We start from the raw sequence: 27,986 nt of genomic DNA on the forward strand, positions 1-27,986 counted from the left end.
GACGAACGGCGGGGCTGACCTACATTTAAATGCGTTTTGTTGGAACCAAAAGGCGAAATATCTAAGTAAATAATGTAGTCTATACGGAAATTACACATATTATACACACCAAATTATCAAATAATTATTGTGTAGGGTTAAATGTCGAAGAATACAAATCCATCGTTCCTCGATTCACCGGCAGCAAAAAGAAAAAAAACTATGTTCGGAGATAACCAATGACATTTTTGACAGATTCTGCGTTCAAACCTCGAATATAAATGGGTTCAAAGTTGTAACCAAAATATACACTTGGTACACTTTTCTCGCTAAATAATAATAATAAAAAATAGAAACAAGGATAAAAGTCGAAAGTACGACGCAACATCGCCGGATTACACCGAATTCTCGGATGTCAACCGCAACACAAGCCCACAATACATGGAAGGGCCCCCCATTGTCCGGGACTTTGAAAATCCGATGTAGCCCGCGGTCCGGCCATGCTCACATCGCTTTTCCCGCATCTGACATTTTTCTGGGGGCCCTCTGATGTCGAAGTCCCTGGGGCCTATGACCCCAATCACAATAGCCCGTGAACGCACTAGGGCTTATTTTCATAAGTTATCACCGGATTAACTTTAAATTGATGCAAAGTATTTAAGGTCATGGGACACAGCAGAATCTCGTGGACTCTCTAGAGACAACCTATCTTTTTAGTTGGCCCACACATGGCTGTGAATCATTTCGTCTGTCGTGGTCTTTTTTGTATATATGGCAAAGAGTGGGGTCGCTTGTATAACCTGTTGTTTTCTTCTCCTGTTAAAGAAAGATCCCTTCTGTGGATATTAACCCCCATACAACATGACCGAAAACATAATGTGGTGTTGAAATAAGACCATAAATAAACTTAAGATTACTTGTATTTAATACCATAGTTAACAAAATATACACATCGGTAATAAGAATAATAATATACAACAATACTAATAAAACATAACAATAATGTAAGTGTGGGGTTTGATATACAAAACTACATAAATTAACTATAAATAGATGAAAATGATAATACATAAATCTCAACTGAAATATCTATATTGGTTTATTTCAAAAGTTGCATAACATAAAAATATGGTTAACAGTTTGGGATTAATATAATTCAAATCATTACAAATCATAACTGTATCAGTAATATAAAATATAAGTATATACAAAAATATTAGCACAACCGTAAAGCTGCACTACTTTGTTTCACGGTAAACGATGAAAAGATAAAAGGTATGCCGACACACCCTGATTTCCACACTGGTTTAATAACATTTTAAAAGTACTTTTTGACTCGTTGTCTTGGAGCTATTCATAAATAATGTCATTGTATAGAGATGGACACAGTACTACAATTTATAAATATTAAGATAGTAACACCGTGGTTTTAATTGTCTATTGTTACAATAAGTCCGCAGTTACAAAGTATATAGCATGTGCGGGATAATTATATTTTAAGTTGTTTAATTATGGTCTCGAGCTAAAGACATTGCGTTATAAATTGAAACAACACCCGGCTTACGCCTCGTGCAGTATCAATAAATTACTTAATGTCTCGCCCTCGAACATTAAACCATACGTATATGGGTATAATTTAGGAACATTGAGTGGGATAGACTATCTCGGGATAGACTAAGATAATTCATGGATCATTGTTAATTTGGAATTTCATTTGTAGATGTTGTGCACATTGAAATGTGTGACTATTTACAAAAAGAAATGGTCCATTTTGAATGTTACAGTCCCCTAGATGGTTGCGTAATCTTTCTCCGATGTAAAAGTGGCAACAACCATTCCCATTCCAAATCACAGTTCATATTGTCGTTGACATTAAACGTGAAGTTATAAATATTATAAGTGCAGTTGTCGTTATGTGATCGCAACATTTACATCGAAAATCGGGGCATCTAGTACATAAAAACTGGTCCTTGTGATAGATGGCGTTTAAGATTAGGTATAGCATGCAATACATGAAAATATTTTCACGATAATGAATATAGTATTTTCTGAAAAATATTCACTCCTGTGGATAATCTGGCTTTGGTTCTACTCCATTTAAAAATTCACTATCATCAGAGAATCTTCTGAAATAAATAAGAAATGAAATGTAATGCAATGGGGTTTAACGTCCTACTTTACTGCACCTACTGGGCTAATGAAGACCGAAAAATAAATAGGAAAAATGCATAAGCCAATAATATTGTGTAGTTTTGTATATCAAATTCCACACCTTTATTATTGTTGTATGTTATTATTATTGTTGTATTATATTATGTAATTTTGGCCCACTTCTAGAATTCTGAAGGTCGCCCCGTGACTTATATTTCAGAACTCCGGGTCTAAATCCCAGAACATGTCTTTAAGCACATCGACCCAGAAGCTAAGCGTGAATCTTAGGCTGGTCACTATTTATATTACATCGTGTTGGATGCAATCAAAATTACCTGACAATAGGACATGGCCATCATCTGAATCATTCAAAGCTAGTATATCCGAGTCAAAACTCAAGTTTTTTTTACCGACTTCAGCTGAACAGATGAATTAATCTTATAAATAATTAAAATAATGACTATATATTATAAATGGATCCTAAAATTTACATTATGTATGTCACGAAATACGCCAGTGTTACTGACGGCCCTCATTTTTTATACGCCCACATTGTATTGTGGTTGTATATTGTCGTCGCCCCCGTCCGTCCGTCCTTGTGGACGCTCTAGAGGCTAAAGTTAATATCACGAGACGAAGAAGCCTATTGGTTTTCAGCGATTAGAGACCAAAGTTATCATCCGATTGACTTTAGATTGATAAACAGAGTTTAAGGTCTTGAGCCGAACAGGTATGCTGATTTTCAATGAATTTTGATAACTTGAACAGCTAAATTCATGATATTAAATGTTTCGTATACTAAACGTTAGCATGGGGCAGAACTAAAAGCCAAACAAATTCTAATGATTTTCTGATAATTACTTAATGAGTTGTTACTGTTAATCAGATTTTAGTGTATTATAAATGTTTCATTAGAAAAAAATATCCGACAACTCTGGTTGACCCGCGGACGACTTAGCTGCTGTGGGCGTATGTTTCGTTGCCTGGCAATCTATCTTTATTGTATATGTTTACTTACGTATTTTCAAGTCCCATGGGTTTAGCTCCCGTATTTTCAACTGACGTACTTTGAAATCCCGTATTTTGAAATCCTGTTCCTTCATACTGATCATTAACACGGGTACCCATACTTTCCTGAAAATAATAATTAACATATTGTAATACATGGATGAAGTATAATTTATAGGTGTAAATATCTAGTTATATATCTATTAGTGAAATGGCGAGTATAAACATCTTATTGTATTTATCTACTATTTAAAAGATAGTAAATATATCCTAACTTTCTTCATTAACAAAAAACATTTAATGTTACACACTAACTGTCTAATTAATGGAGATACCTAATTATTGAACAATCTACAATAAACGCTTCTGAACAAGACACATCTTATTTAATAGTACCTATATTTACAAACAGGAAAATGGTGAAGAAAAGTGAATATATCTCGCAAATACTTATCACTGGGTGAAACATATTTGTATCTGATCATAAGCTAATCTGGTTAAAACACAGATCCTATTTCGTTTCGTTTTTATAGTTCAAAATTTCGTTTTACTTGTCTTTACTACACTTGGATCTGGAAGAGTTGTTATTTAACTCGTGTTCTGAATGGTGTCAGGGACAAGCCAATGAAACGGTCTGTCACGACAAATGTTCTATTTATTTTATGATTTTACAATCATTTTAGGTAAAAACAACTAGCCAGTGGAATAACACTTTTATTTCACTGATAAAACGCGGTATTCCACTACTGATCATAAAATAAAGATCTGTATTTTAATCAGATTGATCATAAGCATACATCATATATTCCTTTTCATACTACCACCATACTGCCATAACACTATAGAAATGTGGAGGTGACTTGGTGCTGGGCATAACATAAATTCAAAAGAAATCTATGTACTATTCCTATGTACTTTGTCTATCAAGTTCGAGCATATGAAAATGTTCTGGAAAATATCCTCTCCTTCACTATGTGCTATGAATACTTGTGGTCATATCACCGAATAAATAGATAGCACTGGTTACACTTACATATCTGTTTCTAGTATTCCCCGATGGGACTTCATCACTTTCTCTGTTCATCCCTGTATTATCCAAATTATAGAGCTCACTAGCAAATGCCTCTTCTCTTCGTTTAGATGTTCGCCACCTGTAATTTATACATGTAACAAAAACAAAGGCGCTAGGTAGCCAAGTCAGACTCATTTTGATGAAAACAATTAATTGCATTGCAAATATTATTAAATTCGTCAGAGACCGATTGAGGAGGGTACTAAAGTCACTACAGCCAGAACCCTTTGAAGAAATGGTTCCTATGACAACAGAGCATAGTTGTGTTACAACGATGATGTTAGGTGTTGGATCATGGTATGCAATGGACACCCTCATGTTATTTATAAGTTAATATAGCCGCTGAGTTATATATGATTAGATATGTAATCCATTATTTAAACATGCATTATGCAAGAGCAAAATCTGCTTATTACAAGTCTTTCTTTAGGCCTGAAATGTTATCTAAATTATCAATTAGACATTAATTAACTTATCCAGACCATAATAAACTCTCGATGTCAAGGCTAGCCTTCGATGTAGGCTGGATTAGATTCCTATATGCCGCTAACGGCCAAAGATAATTAAATCAGAAAAAGTGGATAATCGAGACCATGCTGTTTATATTAATGATTTTAGTAATGATAACCGAGACTATGCAAAAATTTCACCGGCTTCTTTCTCGGCTCATAGTGGATCAATTTGACTGAAATTTTCAGCAAATTACCTTTACACTAACTATTATAGCGAGAACTGCCATCTCTTTATCTGATCTCCCATAATGTATCTTTAAGTAGCTATACTTAAATGAATTAATTGCCATGAAGAATATGTGACCTGCACTCTCCATCTATCCTACATTCTAACTATAAATGAATAACGAGGACAAGTACCACGACCAAACTTTAAAACTTTCTATACACCTCAGTTCAGTTCAAACCCCACAATAAATACGGCATTGCAGCCACGACCTCACTGATAAAGCAAATGACAATTGGTAACAGTACTTACTTATAGCAGGTTACCACAAACAAGATGATAAAAAGGCATAGGCCGACCACCATTGCAATAAATAATATTCTAAATATGCCTGTTAAATCTGCTTCACTTTTCACCACGTCATAATTTGTTTTACCTACACAAAGAAGACCAGTAATTGCAATATGAACTGTAGCTGACCTGAAAAACAACAGAGTTCACTTCAGATTTCTTGCAAAAAAAGATGTTTTGAGATTCACATGTTCTAGGGCATTATTAAATAGTCTTTAATAACGCACAGACCGCAGGATGGAGGGCAGGGGCAGGTGGGGGTGGGGGCTGATGTTACAAATGGGGGACATTTTAAAAATGCTTTTGTTGTTTTTGGTCGCTGGGGAAGGGATGATGGTATTTCAAGGGTATATCAATATTCTTTTGGTCTTTCCGTCAAATGCTGCCACCGATTATTTTAATTTTTGAATAAAAATGTGCAAAACTTACCCAGTTTTAGGAGGTAGACCACTATCAATAGCTATTACAATTACACGTAGTTTTGTATTCCCTGTATTTGGGTCTATATCAGAATTGAGACTTATAATTCCACTTGTGGGGTCTATATCAAATATACTCTTTAAAATAAAATATTCAATATTTTAATATTTTATTATACAAATACATTAGCATAAAACAAAACATTACGTCCTTGTAAGTTGTGTGAATAACCGAAAAATAAAAATTAACGAAATGTTGGTATAATTTTACTTAGAGTAGACTTTACAGTGAATCCATGTAGACCTTAAAAGTTTGTCGAACACTGTTTTTTTTCTCACCTGTTCATTATTGGGATCTATACCATAAGTTATAGTATCATTATCTCTATCCGTAGCTTTTATTTCTACTGACATCTCTAAATTATCCCCCCTTTTACCATAAACGGGTATAGCTGCTGTGTATTCAGCTGAAATATAAATAAATAAATATAATATATATCAATTTTTCTATTTTCTAGATTTCTTATATCCTTACTATCGTGAATATGTTGAAAATGGGAGTCACGACTACGAAATGAAATGGAATCTAACTTCCTACTTTCTTCCCACTTTTCTGCGCCGACAGGGATTAAGAAGACGGATCCACGGTGGCCCAGTGTGGTTTCTGGTTGGTTAATTGTGCAGGACTGGAAGCACTTAGATGGAACGGTGGCTAGTCGTTCAGATGGTGTGCACGTACACGACTCTTGGCAACTAGAATTCGAAATAAGAGTATAGGCTTGCCGTAGCGCCGCTATCGGGGCGAACGTTCACTCATAGCTCAAGGCATAGCTCTTCATTAGCAACGTCAAAATAAAATTGACAATATGTTAGTCCCAAGACAATATGGCGAATTATGGGCTATATCCTATTCGCTATCTTTCCAAAAACCAAAAACTACTAAATCGACTTTATATTGATTCCAATTGTTAAAAAACAAGTTTAGTTTCTTTATATTTTATTCATATCTAATATTAAAATTGAGCACGGAGGGGATTGGCAACATTCCTTGATATGGTAGCACTGGCTGGACAAGAAATATAGCGGTTCCTGCGGAGCAGAAGTACAAAATTGGGGTTTATAGGAAATCACTCTAAATGCGATACTAACCACTATAATTAATTTTGGTCATCGACTCAAAAAAGGGTTCTAAAAGTGGCACCAACCACTATAAACAATCTTCGACATCAATTCCAAATAGCCCAATATTTTCAGCTGAAACTTTCATGCTATTCGTCAATATTTCCTATATATCTTGTTTGCATACTTAAACGAAATTTGCCGGCTATTTGAAGACATAGTGAAAACTGTAACTTCTCTTGTAAAGTCACCTTTAGTCACCCCAAGCCAGAGGGACCCGTGGTGGCTCACTAACCAGAAGATTCGGGTTCGATCCCGGTGTTTGCCGAGAAAGTTCCCCGTTATTTTCTTCTTGTCAGTGGAACTGGACATGGACCCCCCAATGAGTGTCTAGTCGTTCGGATGCGACAAACAAAAAAACATTTTATGTGTACAATGTTGTCGTGCACGTAAAAGAACCCTTAACAGTTGGAATTCGGCCAAAATTTCCTCATTAAATATTGTACATGCATGGTGTATGTCCGTCTTCAATAGCTCAGTCGGTGCAGAAAAGTACGACATTAAATTTCATTTTATATTATCTTATTTAAAAAAAACCTTTAGTGAAGTTCGGACTGTTGATGTTGTCGGGGAATATCGTTACTTTTACTTTGCAATTTGTTGCATATACGGTATCTTTAACTTCTACATCAAACTGAAAATATATATAATGATATTATTCATACATCACAGTTATATTATATAATAGTTTTATTGCTACAGCGCATTACTAAAATATATATTATAGTGTTATTCAATATAAAAAATTATATAATAATGTTATTCATACAGAGAAATACTGAAATGCCTAAATAATTGATTAGGCTTCTTAAAATTACAATTGATTAATTTGCTAACTCAAAGTAGTAGAGGAATTGTGCGATGAATAGGTTATCTTAACCTTTCTAGAACACCGCTTCTCCTGACTTACGATGCACAACCATTTTTGTATAAATCTCACAGAGACTAACATTCGTGTTTTAGTTGGCAGATTTGATAATCAAGAGTTTCAGATTTTCTCCCTTTAATCCCTACCAGATATTCTTGGGTTATTCTGCTTGTGGTAACAAATGGTTTAGATAGACGCAGACTACCAGTCGTTATATCGGCAGTAAATAAAACACCTTCCGAACTATTATTATGGTAATAGAGTTTAGCATTATCTCCTTCATCCTGATCTGTAGCAACCACCTTGCCAAATATCGTAGTATCGGACTGAAAACCAAATTACACAAAGTCATCAATAAAAATTTAATTTAACCATCCGGCTCCCTTAACATATAATATAATTTGACAATATATAGTCTAAATTATACTATACTATTCAAAAAAAAGTAGGGGATATTTGATTTTGGGGGCATAATACTAAAATATGCAAATGACTACGAAAAAAGTCACTATAGAACCTAACAGAAGAAACATTTCCAGTTACATGTGACGCCCAAACGCACCAATAGCTACCGCATGGAATGCAGGTGATGCTTGGGATCATCATGGGGGTCCAACCCAAGATTTGCACGACTCTGACTTTGAATGTTACAGTCACTGTGGCATTGAATTCCAGGGTGGAAACATCAGTTTAATTGTTTTAGTGACCAGAAAACAAATTTTGATATGCGTCGGCTTACCCAAAATGAAAGGTTACGTGCCCTTGGCATGCTACAGATCGGCACAACACAGGCGGTTGTGGCGCGGACGATGAATGTTTCTCAGTCTGTCATAAGCAGGCTATGGTCCACATACCGTGATACACAATCTGTACAGGACAGACCACGCTCAGGTCGACCAAGGGCGACAACTCAAGCCCAGGATCGATTTATCCGTACCTTGGCCTTGAGAAATCGTGTCATCACAGCAAATCAGATCAGCGCTCGTCTTCAAACAGACACTGGTGTGAGAGTGAGTGGCCAGACGATTCGGAATCGACTGCATAGGGGTCACCTTCGCGCCCGACGTCCTCGCGTGATCCCTTGTTTGAGAGATCATCACATTCAGGCAAGACGTCGTTGGTGTAAGGATCGTCAACACTGGGATAATCGACGCTGGAGCAATGTGATGTTTTCAGATGAGTCAAGGTTCACTGTTGATTTTTTGGACAGACGTAGGAGGGTGTGGCGTCGTCGAAATGAGCGCTTCCAAGACGTTAACGTCATCAGACATGATCGATTTGGGGGTGGTTCTGTTATGGTGTGGGGAGGCATCACTGTTGCTGGAAGAACGGCTTTACATGTTGTTGCAGGGCGTGTTACAGGCCAGTACTACCGGGACAACATCTTGGCAGTCCATGTTGTGCCGTTCGCACGACGTCATGGCCGCCGTTTCATCTTCCAGGATGACAACGCAAGATGTCACAGGGCCAGGATCGTTACAGGTTACCTCCAACAACAGAACATCACCACATTACCTTGGCCAGCACTGAGTCCCGACCTCTCCCCCATCGAGCATGTCTGGGACATGCTTGGACAGAGGTTACGTCAACGTCAACAACGTCCTGCCAATGTCCAAGAACTTGCTGCTGCGTTGCAACAGGAATGGGACAATCTGGACCAAAATGACCTTAGACGTCTCATTAGGAGTATGCCACGTCGGATCAATGCTTGTTTGGCAAACAGAGGAGGATTTACCCGTTACTGACTTGGTTGTGATGCTGTGGTAACTTTGCTGTTTGACCCCGGGTATCATTTTACCCTTATACTGGTCAGTCTGTGCCTTACTTAGTCTAACGATCATTTGGAATAAATCGATGAATGTAAACTTCATTTCATTTTGTCATTTGATTCTTCGTCGGTTTCATTAGGTGACTTTAATAACACTTAAAAATCAAATATCCCCTACTTTTTTTGAATAGTATATAATCGTGCGTTGCATACTATATCACACATTAAAGTTATATTGAAATCAGATATTAAAACTGTTGATATACTGAAGTGTAACGTCTGTCAATGAGTCAAGGGTCGTGGTTTCCATACCCAGTTTGCACTTAATAGGGTCGCTTGTCCAACCTCGTAGGTTTTCTCCGGGTCTTCCGGTTTCCTCCTACAATTAAAGACCCCCCATAACGCAAGCGAATTATTGAAATAAAAATTGAACAATCAATCTTTGTCTCTGCAGCTGTCTCTGTCTGTCTGTCTGTCTGTCTCTCTCTCTGTCTGTCTCTCTCCCTCTCTCTCTCTGCACTAAACAATGATCAGATAAAAGGTATGCCGACACACATTGATTTCAACACTGGTTTAATATAATTTTAACATTTCAAAGTACTTTAATCGTTTACCACGAAACAAAGTAGTGTAGCTTTACCGTTGTGCCATGTTCAATTTACCTGGGTTATGTTGAAATCGAATAAAGACTGATTGCACACTGGAGGATTATCGTTTATGTCTTCAACATATATAGTTATTTCTGCTGTCGCCGTTCTTGGTGGGTTGTCGTCATCCTCTGCAGAAACCTCAATTTTGAATTTCGAACCAGTTTGCTCTCGATCAACTACCTCTTTCAGATATAACTGTCCAGTATTAACGTCAATTGAAAAATATTCTGAAAGATATAGAACCATATAGGTTGAAGTATATGGGTTATTTGCTCTGGGATGAATCGTTTTTGTCTGATATTTTCACACTTTGACACTTTTTTTATAAACAATATTTATTCACATAAACTGGATTGGAGAACAGTCAGAAACCTATAGACCCCCTTTCCATAAATACAAACATAAATATATATTGAAAACATATGAAAGAAGTAAAGTATGATCAAATTATTAGATAGCTATATACACTATATACATGCTATGCACATACTACAATCAAAAGTTTCATATTTTATTCATTCATTTATTCAGAATCTTTGGAGGATGTCAAGGGTGTCAATTATCTGCCGACAGCTGTTGTAATTATTAGAAACCCGATTAAATCGCATATCCTATACTTAGTTTTCGTTTATTCTTAAATTTCACCATTTAGAAGTTTTTATTCTAAGATGATTGTTATTACCTCATCATCTTTGATCATCTTGTAATTTGAGAGTCAAATGCATGGTGATTTGAGGGAGCTTATTTCATAACAGACATAAGAGTCTCTGTTTACTATAAATGTAAATTAGTGTTATATTTTTTATTTGTTTACATATTTTTTCTGTTTTACCCACTGTTACTATTAGCCCTAGTTTTGAGTACGGTTGCATATTATGTATATTTTGAACAATGTATTGTATATGTAATGTATATAGTGTATATTATGCCTACCACACCCGGTACCAAATCAAACCGCGACACAGTAACCCACAGATCCAAATCGAAATATGCTGTCCAGAGGGCGCATCTAGGTTTGCCCGGTACCTGAGACAATGTATCTTTGGGGAGTAGGGGGTGGGGGTCTTTATCTTTGAAAAATACATGGTTTCGATCGTCATTTTGGCAAATATACATACACATTGAGCTTTTTAAAGAGAGAAATCCAACACCCCGTTCGACGTCAATTATTATTATGAATTAATACGACGACATTGTGACCCAATTGATGCAAAGCATTAATTGTAATATTACCTATGCCTATATCATTATCTCGCGCTTTGGATGCCCATCCCATCCCACCATCTGGAGGTAAAGGATAAAGCACACGACCGTGACACGTTTCTCATAAATAAGGTGTTCACCAGTAACTTTAGAAGATATACTTCTTGTATAGTTTACTTACAAAAACGACAAGATATACAAGTGACGAAATGGCGACATAGCTTAATGAAAATAAATATGCGGCTATTCATATTTAAATCCTAAGTTATCATTTTGAATATGGAAAACCAAATTCTAACCGATACGAGTTATTATAAGCCCAGTCCCATTAAGAAGATGTAAACTGCATTATTATGGTGCAGTTGTTCAAATAAATAAAAATAACACCAAATATTTAATAATAACTTGAATGTTATTTCGAATTTTGTTCTTTATGGGAATAGTTTTATAACTTAAGATCAGACTGACCACTTTGTAAAAAGTATTTGCAAGCACATTCTCTATTAACACCATCTTTAGTATCATTTGCTGTTACTGTTAATGCTGGTATGTAGTCATCATGTTCTATAATATTGAGGGTATATTTACTAAGTGTAAATTTTGGTATTTCTTCAGATCTGCTTATATTAATACTAATCTGAAAAAAAATTAACCAAACAGGTATATATATTGGAACATAATTCTTACATTGTTGTTCCAAAGTTTTCTTTGGAACCTCACCGCAGATTCTATTTTTTACAAGACGCGTGCTTCAATGAACATTCCCACTGTTTCGAGAATAATCAATCTGGAAGAGTTCTTGTATAACCCGCGTTCTGGTTGACGTGAGGGATTAGCCAATGAAACGGTCTGTAGCAGCGAGTTCTTGGTGTGCGATGCACTCGTATAAACACTGGCATGACCTCCCACTACAACTGCCCAGATCTCCATGTAGTAGAGGCCATCGAAAGTATAAAAAGACGAAACGAAATAGAGATACGTATTTCAAACAGATTGGAGAATAATAATCTATAATATATATATCACTATCTTTAACCTAGCTTATTGCAACACGTTATAAAATTCATCATTGTGTGTATGAATGTCCATGAATTGGACATTGGGTAGGGAACATCTCATGGAACAAAACTAACAAAAAACTTTCTATAAAAAATTTAATCGTATAGACACGGATTGTCTTCCCAAGACTACCAAGTATAACATATAGTACATACTAACTTACCGTAGATTGACTTGTTAAGCTTGGTTGACCACCATCTTTTGCTATTACGACCAGTTCAACTGTGGAACTAGGAATAGAAGATAGGCTATTCTCAACAGAAATACCGGAATTGTTGACGATTTTGAAAAAGGTGCCTGTTAATTAAAAGATAATTATTGATCATTACAAGGAGCTTGGTGATAAAATCTTCAGGCTATTATATAACGTGTAAGCTACATGCACTTCTCGAACAAATGGTATCAGGTGTTCTGTAAGGATAGGTACCGCGTTGATATAGTTTTGATGTTTAATTTACCATTCAAAACTAACTAGGACATTTCGGGATTAGCGTATAATGTATCATTATATTAAAAATTCCCTTGCGCGCATGATCGGGATCCCATTTCAATTATATAACCTGTTGTTACTGACTAGAGAATTAACCAGCTAGAGAATTTATCTGTCAGAAAATTTACATAACGTAAAATTAGAATTTCAAACAACACAGTTAAATTTATGGCTTGGTTTTTTTTTTATATGTAAAGACATTTAAAATTATAATTAAAAATGTGATAGTGCTATACAAAACTCTTGCTATTCAAAAAAAATACGTCATAGACTGACAGGCTGTTAAAAGCCCCAGCACAGAGTCTTTATTCCCAATGTATTTGACCCAATGGCAGATCTTACGATTTAAAGCGCACGTGCTAGCCCTCTTGGCTACACCCCACCCACTTTAAGTATAATCATTAACTATGTCTAAATATTATTCTTTGTTTATAAAGAATATTAAATTTATGCACAAAGTATTAGAATGTAAAAATTACTGTACCGTAACCGTAAGGCGTGGTGTTTTCTGTATCTACAGAGAATGTTATGTCACCATTACTGCCGGAATCCTTATCACTGGCTGATAAATGTGTTATAACCGTTCCTATGGCAATATCAACTTCTATGGTAATATTACTTGTAAAATTTGGGAACACCGGTGCGTTATCATTTACATCTACGACATTAATTGTAATATCTACGGCTGTCGATCTGGAGTCGTTTATTTTATTTGATGGTTGGTCAACAGCTAATATTGTACACACATAACTGCGTTTGTCATTCTCATAATCTAACACAGAATTTAAATAAATTTCACCATTACCCTGCCCACCTATTGAAACAAGAAATATTATTCATAAATCATTATCACAGCAATTTAACAATTTCAAGAATAGGAAATACAGTATGTTTATCATAAATGAAATTAAGCGGACTCTTCTGCACCGAATGGGCTATGAAGTTTATTTTAAGTAAATTATAATTTGCTCTTTTGGTACTACACCTAGAATTTAATCTTTTTGGGATAACTGATTTATAAACTAAAACCGATACAAGTTATCTCAAAAACTGTTAAATAGATAGTTATGATTAGAGTTTTTAACCTATTGTAGTTTCTTATAAGTTTTAACTTTAAAGATAAAGAGTACCTGAAAGTAATCTGAATGGACAGTCACTATTCGTCTGATTAAGTATGGATAATCTAATTTTAATATTTACATCTGCATCTGTAGCGTTAATGTCCATTAGCTAAAACAAAGAGAGACATGGTAGCTACAGCTGTATTTTAGGGTATAGTAGCTACAGATGGAAGGTGTCAAATCTCCTTTTGCAAATAAAAATACTGACCGAAAAATCTTACGTTTGTCAAGAAATGAATAAATTTGCCGGGAAACGTTTAGCAGTGTTTAACAGCCTTTGAAATCAGCATGCAGATAAGGTAGTCCTATAATCCCATTATCCTCTTAGTTTGATTCTTTTTGTATAAACCGTACTTTGTAGTGACCATTCCATCACGGTTTTAACTATTAGCACATTAATTTTTCCATATAAATATATTATTGTTGGATTACTCATCCTGTATTTCTTGTTCTTGGGGCGGCACTTTAAAAAAATGCTTGTTCGATCGACATGAAACGTGGCATGGATGTTCCTTAGACAAATGTGCACTGCAATTGATCAATTTCGATTTTTGATAGGATGTCACAATTCCTGAATGTCTGCGATGACGTCATCTGATCCGACCATCGACATCGTGAATATGAAGCCACGACGCAGACAATTGTATAGCAATGGAGGCGTGACGTGGTGCCAAATGTACTGAGCGAGCTTTAATAACTATAAATTATTGGAAATTGAAGTAATGGTCTTTACCTTAGTGTCAAGACTACTATTTTCATAGATATTTAATACTTCTATAACATGAATTTGTGGTGAATTATCATTTATATCATTGATCGTCATTGTTACATTAACCTTGACTACATGTTTTCCATCAGTAGCCTGTAAATAATTATTATAAAATTAAAATTGTCTGTTTATATCAGATCTTTCAGAAATTTAAATAACGAAAGATTTCTTTATATTTTGACATATCAAATTTCAGTATTTTTTTTAAATGGAAAAGTCATACCTCTACATATAGTAAATAAAAGTCTTTCATCTCCCTGTCTATTTCACCCGAAGTTGTTATTCTTCCATTTGTACTGTTTATAGTAAAGGCTATATAAAACAATAAAATCTTGAACAATTCGTTTAATATTTATAATGAAATGTACAACACAGAACATACGTTTAATGCGTGACATGGTAAAATAAACAACAGGCTTATAAAGATGGTTAGTCAGATAATACTGCAACTGTAACATTTGAAACTTGCTGCAAATCAAAATAAAACGGACCGGACAGTTTCAAATATTTGGGGTTTACGTCTTACTAGTCTGCCCAATCCTGGCTAATAAAGACAGACCTATGTAATGCAGTGTGAAATGAGAAGTATTTTGTTCGACCGCGGCACAATGCCCTACTTTTATATTCAATTACAAAATTAATGTTAAGGAGTCTTTTACATGCACACCAAAGTGTACACAGGACTCTGCCCTGCATCAATGACAAGGGTAAACTACGCCGGAGAATCTCGAGAAACGTTCTCGGCCAATATTGGCATCTAACACGGGACCTTTAGAATACTCTAAGATGACTTCTTTAAGCGATTCATAATTCATACTTACGAACGTCACGATTATCTATGCTGTAGACAATATTAGAATTGTTGCCAATATCTCTATCAGTAGCAGTAACAGCTGCCACAAAATGATCCTTTACGTTTTCATCTGAATCAAAGTGGAATTTGCTAAGTTGGAATCTGGGTGCATTATCGTTGATATCCACAATTATTATGTTTACCTAAAAATATTCAAAATTTAAAATAAGAATTGGAGAAGGAAGGGGGTAGTTACGAGTAAAACACCTTGCTTTGTCTGTCTACGATTCAAAAGATACTAAATATGATCTAAAGACGTCCAAAATTACAAAAAAAGTAAAATAATGAATGATCCTAATGTAGACAATCTTCTGTGTATCACGCTTCCTGTCAAATATAAAATCAAAATTCCAATGTTAGACCATAAGAATATAACATATCCAAGGTGAGAAACACCAACATTCTGACAAACTAATTTTGAATGTTAATAAAGGAGACCAGATTCACACATGAATCTATCTTACACACCCTAAAGGGTCGTTTATACAGAACGCGAATCCGATTGCGACTGCATTTGATTAATTACTATTTATTTGAATGCAGTCGTTTATACTAGCGGCTAACGCGACCGAACTTTTGTTCGTCAGGAAAACCACAGTGGTTGCTCCCAGGGCGAATTTTTATGACTGATTTTCATTATTTAGAGTGTAGGATGAAAAGACATACATGGTTAAATAGATTCATTTGTACATTCGGGGTTCTGTACTAACGATGATTCACGCGGAAAATCACGGCAACGTTTATTTACAAACACAGCAAAATGGAAGAAAGATGAATATTTCTCGCAAGCCCCTTATAGGAACAATGTTTGGAATACAACTGAAATGAAACATAACATACTGGTTAATACTCCCTCTTTAACGTTAGCAAAATAAAACCTTCAAAAGATATGCTCACCAGTACTATATCGCTAATGCTCGAATCATTTGTATCATACACCTGTATGATTAGCTGATACAAATCTTTTTTTTCTCTGTCGAACGTATGTTTATTGTTTAATGTTCCATTCTTGTAAATTGAAACATTATGACCGCTTTGGCTATCGCCGACAAATTTATAGCTGATGTCTTTGTTTTCGTCTTTCTTCACGAACTCACCAATGTGCCACAAATCATGGGGATTTTTGTCCTCCTCTTGAACAGTATAAGATATTTCAGTGGTGTTAAATCTAAGACTAAGACTAAGGGCCCCACTGACTTCATCAACGGTAACATTTAAATCAATATTGGTAGATCTCGGGGGGTTGCCTAAAAATAAATCATATTTTAGTAAAACAGAAATGAATTACGTTTGATGAAAAAAAAGCATCACAAAAAATCCCCCCCCCGTTAAATTAGGTAAGTTGTTATAGTCGCAAGATCCTGGATACAGAACTGAACTGATTTTTTAACTATTGGCATCATCACATATTGGCCAATTCATAGGTTATAATGTTTAAATGTGATGAACCAGTACACTGTGAGCTTGAATATATCTCTAATTCTACCCATCTTTTTGTAATGTTCTGGATATATTCAAAGAAATCTAATTGTTATCATTGTACTCACCCATATCAGATATGCTGATGTTTAGAAAGTAAAAAGACTTATAGTTAGTTGTGTTTTTCGCAATTGTAACCAGTCCACTGGATTTTGAAATATTAAACAATCCATCCATGTTAGATTCCTCAACAATTTTATAGAAAATTTCACCATTTTGGCCAGAATCTTCATCGGTAGCCTCAATAACGATTATTGGTTTCCCTATATTATTAGATTCTTTTCTTAAAGATACCGTGGTTTTGTAAAATATTGCGTCCGGTTTGGGAGAGTTGTCATTGACGTCTTGGACATGAACAGTCACGTCGGCGGTGCTGTTCAGGGGAGGATGACCGCTGTCCTCAACTATTACTGTGAAATAAAACACTTGGGTTTTTTCGTAGTCGAAACTATTTCGGCAACTTATTTTGCCAGAATTGGTGTCAATGTGAAATATATCATCAATGTTACCAGATATTGAAAACTTTAATTTAGCATTATCATAAAAATCATTATCTGTAGCCATCACAGTTCCAATAGTCGCATTTGATTCATTGTTCTCATTAATGTAAAAACTATAAACGGGTTTGTTAAATTGTGGAGGTTCGTTTTTATCTTCTATAGTTACGTTGGCTTTAACAAAGGCTTTAACCGGCGAATTGTCATCGTCGGTAGCATAAATCTCCAGCTCACAACACTCTTCATCCCTCTTCTGGATGCTGTTGATTAGAAATATAGAACCATTGTTGTCAATTCGAAAGAGCCCAAAATCCTTCTGTAGACGGTAAATTACGACCCCTCTTTCACCGGAGTCGTTATCAATAGCAGAGACACTGCCAACAAACTGACCCACGGAGTACTCCAATACAGTGAAATTGTAAGATTCTTGGATAAATATGGGTGGTTCATTCACATCTAAAACTGCAATATTTAACTCAACAATACTTGTTTGATTACCATCAAAAGCTGAAATAGTGAAACTGTAGGAGCTTTTGGTTTCTCGATCGAGTTTTTCTACAGACGAAATTCTGACTTCTCTGGTATTGGCGACCTTCTCTAATTTGAATAGCGAACTACCAGTTCCGTCTAAGGTGTACGTTACATTATTATTAGGACTAATGTCTTTATCATCAGAGATAATTGGTATCTGTGTAAAATATATAGAGAAACGTTGTTAATAAATTTTATCAACACGATGATAACAAAGCACCGAATATACTCCCGACCCCCAAGGGTGTCCTTCATTTAGGTTTTCGAAATATGTGGCTCGGTGTTTCGATAGGGTACCTCCTGGAGACTAGATCAGTAGGAAAACTCAAAACGTCGAAACTGTACAAGGATTTAGTGACAGGCGGGGGAGGGAGGGGTGGGTGGTTAATTGGATAACTCAGTAAACAATGTGACTCCGAATACCAATTGGATTGCTAGTTAGGACTAGTTGAAGAATCAGGGCTCGAAGCGCTTTACTAAGGTTTCGGTGACAGGGATAGGAAGTATGCGAACAAATGGTTGCACGCCTCTAAATGTTGATAGGGTGCCAGTTGCATTTACATGTACGCAGCAAATGATGTAGATTTTACAGACTTTCAAATTTACGCTTCCATACAAGGATATATGATACATAACTCTCCAATAAGAGTAAATTATTTAATGTGTACCAGGAGGATAATTGTTACTTAATGGTTAGATGACATATTGACCTCCATGTTAATGGAAAGAAACAAGCTGTTCTTCCGTGGCTGATTGACAATTGTCGATTGGGGTTTTACGTCCGTTTTCACCAAAGTATAGTTGGTCATAACTTGATTGATATATTTTAATAATTTTAGACCAATGTGCTTTCTGAAATGATAGACGTTTTAGCCTATAATATTGTGCCTTTAAAGATACATTATGTAAGATTTAGACAAAGAGCTGGTCGTTCATACTATAATAGTTCAAAAATAGATAATGCCCTATGAATATATTGAAAATTTAATTCAAATTACTTCATTACGAGCCAAGATATTACTGTAGTTTTGACAAGATATGAGCATTGATTGTTTATTATTGTAACCACGGTACTGGTATATTCGAGACTTTCCCATTTTTAAATTAAATCATTAGCTGGCCATCCGGTGGTCTAGAGAGTTGGTTATGGCCTTGCCATGTTAATAAATGTCCAATTATTAAACATACATCATGCAAGCTCTAAATCTGTCTATTGCAGGTCTTTCTTTAGGCCTGAAAGGTTATCTAAATTATTAATTAGACATTAGTTAACCTATCCAGACCATAATCAACTCTAGATGGCATCGCTAGCCTGCGATCTTTAGTGGATTATGAGCCGATTTACTGCATAACTTTCCTTCACGATTTAACGATTAAGTGGATAATCGAGACTATGATGTTTATCGTACTGACTTTAGTAATGATGACCGAGCCTAGGCGGAAATTTCAATTGCTTAGTTCTCGGTTCATAGTGGATCAATTTGAATGAAATTTTCAGCAAATTGCCTTTACAGTATCTAGTTTTTAACTATTATAGTGAGAACTGCCAACTCGTTATCGAATCTCCCATAATGTATCTTTAATTTAAGGCCTAAAAAAAGACATGTAATAGGCATATTTGGCTATTGAATAATGTATCTTTAATAAATGATAAAAGGAAATTGTGTATAATATAACTATATTCACCTTATTAAAAGACACATTTGTATTTATCGGTGAATTTTCAGTTATCTCCCCTGTATATTTTTGTTGTGTAAATACTGGTGGTTCGTCGTTTTTATCTAAGATTTCGATTACCAATGTTCCTACATTCTGTAGAAGACAAAAACAAAGAAATGTGGCACAGGCTATCTTGAATGAAAAACAAACAAAACACATATAAAGTACACAACAGCACACGTTACTGAAATATTTAATCGCGAGAGATTGAGCGGAAATTCTACAGAAAGTGGGGTTAACCTCCACTCAAAAAACGACACAGGGCTGGGAATTTCAACATTTGCATTGATAACAGACATTATGACCTATTGTGCTACATGCTAACCACTCGACCACCTAACCACATATCAAAGTCAACCAGCGGCTGCCAGGCAGGATACGCCCACATTTTCGAGAGATGGATAGAGAACAAGCTAAAAAGAAAGTGATTTTTCGTACAATCAGGGGCCATAATTCAGGAAGTTACGGTCCGATATGCGCGAACATCGAAAGGAACCAAGATCTTTGGGTTATAAACTTATATTTCAAGTTTCAACAAAATCGGATAAAAATTGTGACCTCTATTGGGTCCACAACCTTGAAATTTTGCCTGTCAGTTTTGAGCCGATTTTCCCGAAATTCGATCTCAGCCGTCCGTAGGGTGTAACGGTGATATAATAATACGTTTTTTTTTTTAAATCGGATAAAAATTAAGACCTCTATAGGGTCACAAGCTAAAAACGTGATTTTTCGTACAATTAGGGGCCATAATTCAGGAAGTTACGTTCCGATATGCGTGAATATCGAAAGGAACCAAGATCTTTGGGTTATAAACTTACATTTCAAGTTTTATCAAAATAGGATTAAAATTGTGACGTCTATAGGGTCCACAACCTTGATATACCATATTTTTACGCTATTTGAGAACGAACGGCGGCCATTTTGTCTGTCAATTTTGTGCCGATTTTCACGAAATTCGAACTCAGCCATCCTAGGGTGTAACGGTGATATAATTATACGTTTTTTTTTAAATCGGATAAAAATTATGACCTCTATATGGTCCACAAGCTAAAAACGCGATTTTTCGTACAATCAGGGGCCATAATTCAGGAAGTTACGTTCTGATATGCGCGAATATCGAAAGGAACCGAGATCTTTGGGTTATAATCATACATTTCAAGTTTAAACTAAATCGGATAAAAATTGTGACCTCTACAGTGTTCACAAGCTAAAAACGTGATTTTTCGTACAATCAGTGGCCATAATCCATGAAGGTACAGTCCGATACATGCCAATATCGAAAGGAACCGAGATCTTAGGGTGATAAACCTATATTTCAAGTTTCATTGAAATCGAATAAAAATTGTGATCTGTAGACTGTTCACAAACAATTGTGGACGGACGTCCGGACGGACGTCCAGACGGACGGACGGACGGACGGACGGACAGGGGCGACGACAATATACGTCCACATGAAAATGTGGGCGTATAAAAATCATACTGTTGTGCGAAAGTCCTAATCAGGAAGTGACATCCAGAGTTACGGAAGTAATTTGTGTCTCCCTTTTACCACTTTAATTTATACTTTTCTTCTAAAGAGCGATATTTTATAAAGATATTTTAATTGAAGAATTTGTCCAGCTCTATGCTTCAGCCTTATTCGTTGGTATTATTAAATTTATATTACTTACTCTCAGTACACACGATGTTTCATTGTTAATGAGTACTGCTTTAATATCACACTGGTAATTATCCTTGACTTCTCGGTCTAATTCAACTTTAGTTTTTACCTATTAAATGTATAAAAAAAATAAAACTACAAAATATCGCACTGCAGTAATACAACTGATCATTGCATTGCCTTCAATAAGTAACACTTGTTTCAGGCTATATTTGCAATGGACTGGCATATAATAGTTTCTAAAAGTATTTCGCGCAGAATCAACCAGTTTTATTCCACAAATAAGCTTCTAAGACACAATTATCACTGAAATTGTATGAATTTCAACTGTGGTAATGAATAGATACTCACGTATAAATCTTTCTCTATACGGAAGGCATTTGAACAATCGACAAATTGGAAATCTTTATAACCTGGTAGATATGAGAGAGATACAACCGTGGTGTTAATTGCTGCATTTTCTGGAACAGTGACGTTCATGGTGTTGTTATTCGTTGCGTTGCTTTTAAGTGTGAGATCCAACAAAAAAGAATCCCGAACAACGTGTTTCCCCGAAAAGGAGATTGAAACTTCCACCAAGTATTTCTGTAATTCCTCTAATAGATTTGCACTGTTGATGGTAAACGTTAAAGTTGTATCATTGATTGTAGACGAAATTTGGTTACTGCGTGGAACAATGTCTACACTGTTATGTTCTCGTTTGAATTTAGGGTTTATTTTGATTTCTATATCTGTTTTGATAAAAACAAAAAAGCGTAAGATGAATCATCTATCATCACAATTTAAATCAAGATATCATGGACAAGTTTTCTTTTTTCTTTTTAAAAGATTTTATGTATATAAATATTGTTACAATACGTATGGATCTTATTATATATTTCAACTAACCAAATGTTTGGGGCTCTTCAGTCTTTACATCGTTTACTTCCCATTGATATCTTTTTTCAAATGATAAAGTTTCAGGCGCTGAAATCAATAAATAATAACCCATAGGCAACAATTCCATATAAAATTAAAACCTTTCAAAATTTATATTTATGATTGTGCGGAAAGACTGGTATTAAGATGATTAAAAAACGATTCTGTATATAATTCAATCGCCCAATTTTACTATTAAAGATACTTTGGTTGTTTTTCGAGAACACATTAGAAAAGTGGTTTTATTATACAAAAGACCAGTTTTCTACTCTATGTTGTAAAATAACATCAGTTTTCTACACTTTTTTGTACATGTATATAACACATCAGTTTTCTACACTGTATTGTATACAAAACATCAGTTTTCTACACTTTTTTTAAATACAATTCTCTTAAAACTGAAATTCACCTGATTCTTTATATTAAATCATTATCTACTCTACCTTCTGTACAATATATATTGTAAGATCCAGAAATGGTCGCTTCAACATAATTGGACTTGCATTGACAATAACCCGTTCCATCATTACCAGGTGTACAAACTGTATTTTCTGTAATACAGAACCCTGTATAACTCCTGTTCTCCATACATACGTCATTAAGCTGTAAATCTGGAAATAAAAAGGTCAAATTCTGAAACCAAGTATAAAAGAGTTGAATTAGGTTTTTTTCATTTTCTCGTATTTTGTGATTTATAGTAACCTATCAACTATGTTACCCAGTAACACATGACACGATTATATGGAATACAAGTTACTTGAAGAGTTTATTTCAGCGACGTTTCGACGAGGGTTCTTCAAGTAACTTGTATTCCATATAATTGTGTCATGTGTTATTCTCATCCAGTTACTAAATGCCGCTTAAACAATTTAAAATGTTACCCAGTGGTATGAACACTATAAGACGATCTCTCCATATTTTATTAAATTGCAGAAAATAAAAATAATACATTATTACAACTTACCCGTTTTGATTGCTGAACACGACGTTGGTTTCGCTGTTGAAATGTAATAAAATATAAAGTTTTATTAAAGTATTTTATGATAGGTAATTCAGTAAACATTAGACAATAAAGAAGAATTTGACAAAATATTTACTTACCTTGAAAGTATTCCGCCTTTTAATTTGTATATAGCAGACATAATTTTAATAAATGGTATACAAACCTTATAGATATGGTCCTACTTCTGGAGTTTTACCATCGTCCATACACACAAATCATTCTCTATTACACATCGTCCATAATAACACATAACTCATTATTTAACACCGTCCATAAACACAAACCACACCTTATTTCACAACAATCTATCTCTCTACTACATTCTTTTTTATTTGTCACAGTCATTTATTAAATTTACACATTCCAAACTCACATACTTCCAAATCAATTCCACTTTCTTGACATGCAACTAACACATTCAAACTTTCAGAAAGACAAGTTAGACAACCTTTCCCAAAGAGGATATCACATGCTGAGCAGACAGACCTAATATCTTTTAAAGGGTTAGTCGTGTGTGATAGTGTAAATGATATCAAATGGTTCCCCGTGAAGGGTAAATAAAAAATTGTGATAATTGATATAAGGTAATGGATATCACCAGTAATAATAGATTCGGCACCATTCATCGATAAGACTTCCATGCTCCTTATCTGGTATCTGAATCCCTGCTGAATGATTTGCTCTTCAAGCAATAGTTACAGCTATGCCGTGTAGTAGCAGTAGTAGATTTTCATCACTCCAGCTTTGGTATCTGAAAATATATTAAATATTCAATGAAGGTTCTAAAGACTGTGCAAAAGCTCTCAAACAATCTATGTGTTACAGTAGTAGTAGAATCCTAAAGAATGTCGCAAAATAGCTGTATATGAGTCATTTCTAACGAAGATTCAAACCATGCAACGATGTGTATCCTGTGTACCATACACTTTCTAGTCGTGCTAGTGTTCTCCCTCTTTTTCTTGTTGTATTGAGGACAGTTCGTGGGTGAACCCAGTCAGTCGTTCATGGCGGTTGCTCTAAACGGAATTGAAAATGTTTGACAAATTGTGATTTCGGCTGTGGTTCCAATAATTGATTTATCTTGAATCCATATACATGGTATTTATTTATTGTGTTCTTCATTATCCTGTTTGTCAACAAACTTATAGGATGGACCAATACCTTGTATGAAAAGCAGCATAGATTTTGTGTTTATTAAATGTTTTACGTCTATAGCCAGTGTAAGTAAGTAAGTAAGTAAATAAATTTATTGCATAAAAACCCCCACGAGGAGCAGCATACAATTACAAAAATTACATTAATACAATACAACAAATATACATGTAACAAATAACCGAACATTAATACAATACAACAAATATACATGTAACAAATAACGAACGTATTATATATAAAGTTAGAAATCAATTAAATATTGAGACCTAACCCATTGTGCGCTACACGGACCACACACTAAGCCAAGGCTGAAACTAAAATAAGTATACAGTCGACTTTATCTGCAACATTTCAACAGGATTCGATATCAAGCTAACAAGAAGATTTAGTCATCCACACCCCGCACTCTTGGACAAGTTTTGAGAAGTACAGTGATTGACAATCTCCGTATTAAAGGTAATCGACAACCCGATGCTAGTAGTGCTCAATTTCCATGTATAGTGGATATAAATTGAGTTTAATTACAAAATACCACCACCGGTTGGTACAAAGTATGAAAAGACTGAAAATCATATGTTCAGTTCTAGATGTATGAATGAAAACAAAATTTCATAACGTTTCGTAAAGGCATCTGAATGGTTTATACCCCTGCACACAAAAAACTAAGTACAATTTGTTTACAGGAAAACATAAAAGTTACTCTACATTAGTAATTTCTAATTCTCAGAGAAAAGATATATATTATTCGGCCATCCACCCCCTCCCCTATTAGGGAAAAACTACTATGATAGGTTGGTGTATATATAAAGTTTCATAAAAGTAACTTGGATATGCCTCGAAATAATAAACGTTTACAAATTAGCTAAGTCAAATTTATTTTCATGGAAACACTAAAATTATCCAATCTTAGAAATTTCTAAATAGCCAACCGCATAACTACTATATAATAGGCTGATTGCGTGTACACAGTTTCAAAAAGATATTTTAAACGGCTATGGGATACGCTCGGGAATAATAATAGTATACCAAAACCTAGAATGAAATTGCAATGGGGATTAACGTCCTATACTATTACCAAACATGTCTAATCTAATGAATGCGGATTTGTTTAAAAGAATTATTGAGGTATTTTAACGGTTTTAAAAATAGTTTTCAAACAATTTGCCGCGGTGCTTTCTTCTAGGAGATCTGTTTATTTTAAAGATTGGAGATCTCTGTTCTAAATGGAAACTATATTCAAAAATTGGTATTCTATTTTGTCATGCCGTTCCAATCCGTTTTACATCTTTTGTACACACATAGAATACAAAAACATTTTCAATTTTATAAACTGGAGCATCGTTGATTTGATACTTGAAATGTCGGTAAACCTGCTTCGTGTCTGTTCTCAAGCGGAACTAATTATAGTCAAACAGCATAACTTTCGTATGTATGCGCAAGATTGAACCTCGGGTTTACCTCTAAGGAATCCGAAGAAAAGAGCAACACCTTATTTTTCACACTCAGTGATCTCTTATACAAAGATTAAATTAACCAGTGATATTATTGCCAAAAATACTTCAATTCATGTTCTATTCCTGTCATTTCTAAACCCCACGTGACATAAAAATACTCATTCATATTTTGTTAATATTATATTTTATAATCACTTTTTAATAGCGACAATTAAGGCTTGTGGTGTGTGTATTCTCTGTTATATTTAGATATATATTTGAAATGTAACAATAATGAAATAATATCTTATCGTTCATTGTAAATGGCTTAGTAATTTCTTTAACAGTTAGTTATTCACGTAGGCCATATTTATTCTTGGAGATCTTTCAGAACAGAATAATAAACTGAAAGAAGGAAGTAATAACTCATTGTATTGCTGTTAACCAATCGCTGTTTAAAGTTTAGTCTGAGTAGTACATTACTTTCTAATTAAAGAATCTAGGAGGAAGTATCGACATATTCGTCATAACCAATCAATATTCTTCTACCTTGAATCAGGCATGTTTCCAGATCATAATGACTGGCAATCTATTGAGAAAAAAATTATTACACAATAGGCAATTTTTCCCGGGCATTAATATATTTGCCAACATTTGCAAGTGTGGGGAAATACTGGAGAAAAGCCAAATATAAAATGCCGTGTTCGTAGAGAGATATTACGGGTAGCCACGTACCCTAACTGTCGACCCGCCATGTAAGATTTATCATAATGCTTTTAGAGATTTGTATGTGGCCTTCTAAATCACCGACAAGAACCGACAAGAACGTGTATGCCTAAAGCCCCCAAAGTACCTCAAAAAGTGACGGACTATGAATAAATATACGTTATATGTAATTATTATATGTATATTCTACACTTGATATCCAAAATTTAAATAATCTTCAATTTAAAAACAAATTGCCAAAAGTATGGATAATTAAAATTTTGACTATAATATCAGTTACAGAGTGGTTATATGCACTACAAACTCAACTCGAAACACCTCATACACATTGTCAAGGTGATGCCTGGCATGTTCCATTGGTTTTTATACGCCCACATTTAGCTTGTGGACCCTCTACAGGTCACAATTTTTATCCGATTTTAAAAGCGTTTGAAAGTAGGCTATAATGACGGTTGAGTTCGAAAATCGGACCGAAACTGCCTGACAAAATGGCCACTCCTTGTACGCAAATAGTATAAAAGTATGTAATACTAAGGTTGTTGATTCTCTAGAAGTCACAATTTTTATTCGATTTTGATGAAACTTAAAATATATCTTTATATCCCAATTATCTCAGTCTATTACGATATTCGCGCATTTCAGACCATATCTTTCTGGATTATGGCCCCTGATTGTGCGAAAAATCGCTTGCAAAATGTAGGCGTATCTTGTCTGGCAACCGCTGGTTAAGAATTACCCGGTTTGGCACGGTTCATTCTGCCCTGAAACCGTGCTGCGAAATTGTATCAGTTATACGTGTCTACATCTGCAATTGGTTCTCTGTCTTTTGCAACAGCAGCGAACTGATTTATATTCATTTTCCTTATGAAACACTCTGCTAGAGAGCTTTTCAACAACCGAATCGTTTATTATTACTAGAAACACATATTTCGTTTAGTTGCATACTTTTCGTATTTATTATTATTATTAGACCTATTTTAAGTCCAGAGCATTTTATGGTATATTAGGTAATGAATCAAACTGCGGTACCAGTAGTGAACTGTGGACCAAATAATCTCTTAAGATTGAAGCAAATTAGTTTTCTACTCACCAAAGGTCCATGCTTTTCTTTACATGTTCCAAGACTGATCTTCGAGAGCTACATGGCTACTAGATATATAAGCAGGAAGTTTAATCGTCTCCACCAAGAGGCCAGTCTACTCATAAATACCTACTGCGTGTTTTTATAGTAGTAACTAGACATTAAT

General features: G+C 34.9%; 1 protein-coding gene across 1 annotated transcript; it reads right to left on the bottom strand.

The window, feature by feature from the left end:
- Window positions 1-883: 883 nt before the first annotated feature.
- On the bottom strand, window positions 884-27,939 carry LOC126822182 (protocadherin Fat 4). Its single transcript, XM_050550929.2, has 25 exons — window positions 27,830-27,939; window positions 23,387-24,176; window positions 22,866-23,033; window positions 22,393-22,470; window positions 21,856-22,235; window positions 21,515-21,613; window positions 19,812-19,937; window positions 17,166-18,282; window positions 16,516-16,865; window positions 15,587-15,761; window positions 14,989-15,077; window positions 14,730-14,858; window positions 14,006-14,105; window positions 13,360-13,689; window positions 12,549-12,682; window positions 11,795-11,963; window positions 10,136-10,350; window positions 7,852-8,031; window positions 7,375-7,471; window positions 5,998-6,125; window positions 5,669-5,796; window positions 5,201-5,368; window positions 4,172-4,289; window positions 3,149-3,264; window positions 884-2,105 (listed from the first exon to the last, which is right to left on the bottom strand). The coding sequence occupies exons 3-25, from the start codon at window positions 23,008-23,010 to the stop codon at window positions 2,039-2,041; spliced, it is 4,638 nt and encodes a 1,545-aa protein (XP_050406886.2). The 5' UTR covers window positions 23,011-23,033; window positions 23,387-24,176; window positions 27,830-27,939; the 3' UTR covers window positions 884-2,038.
- Window positions 27,940-27,986: the final 47 nt, after the last annotated feature.

The sequence above is a fragment of the Patella vulgata genome, chromosome 5 (assembly GCF_932274485.2).
Source record: "Patella vulgata chromosome 5, xgPatVulg1.2, whole genome shotgun sequence".
NCBI classification, from domain to species: Eukaryota; Metazoa; Mollusca; class Gastropoda; family Patellidae; genus Patella; species Patella vulgata.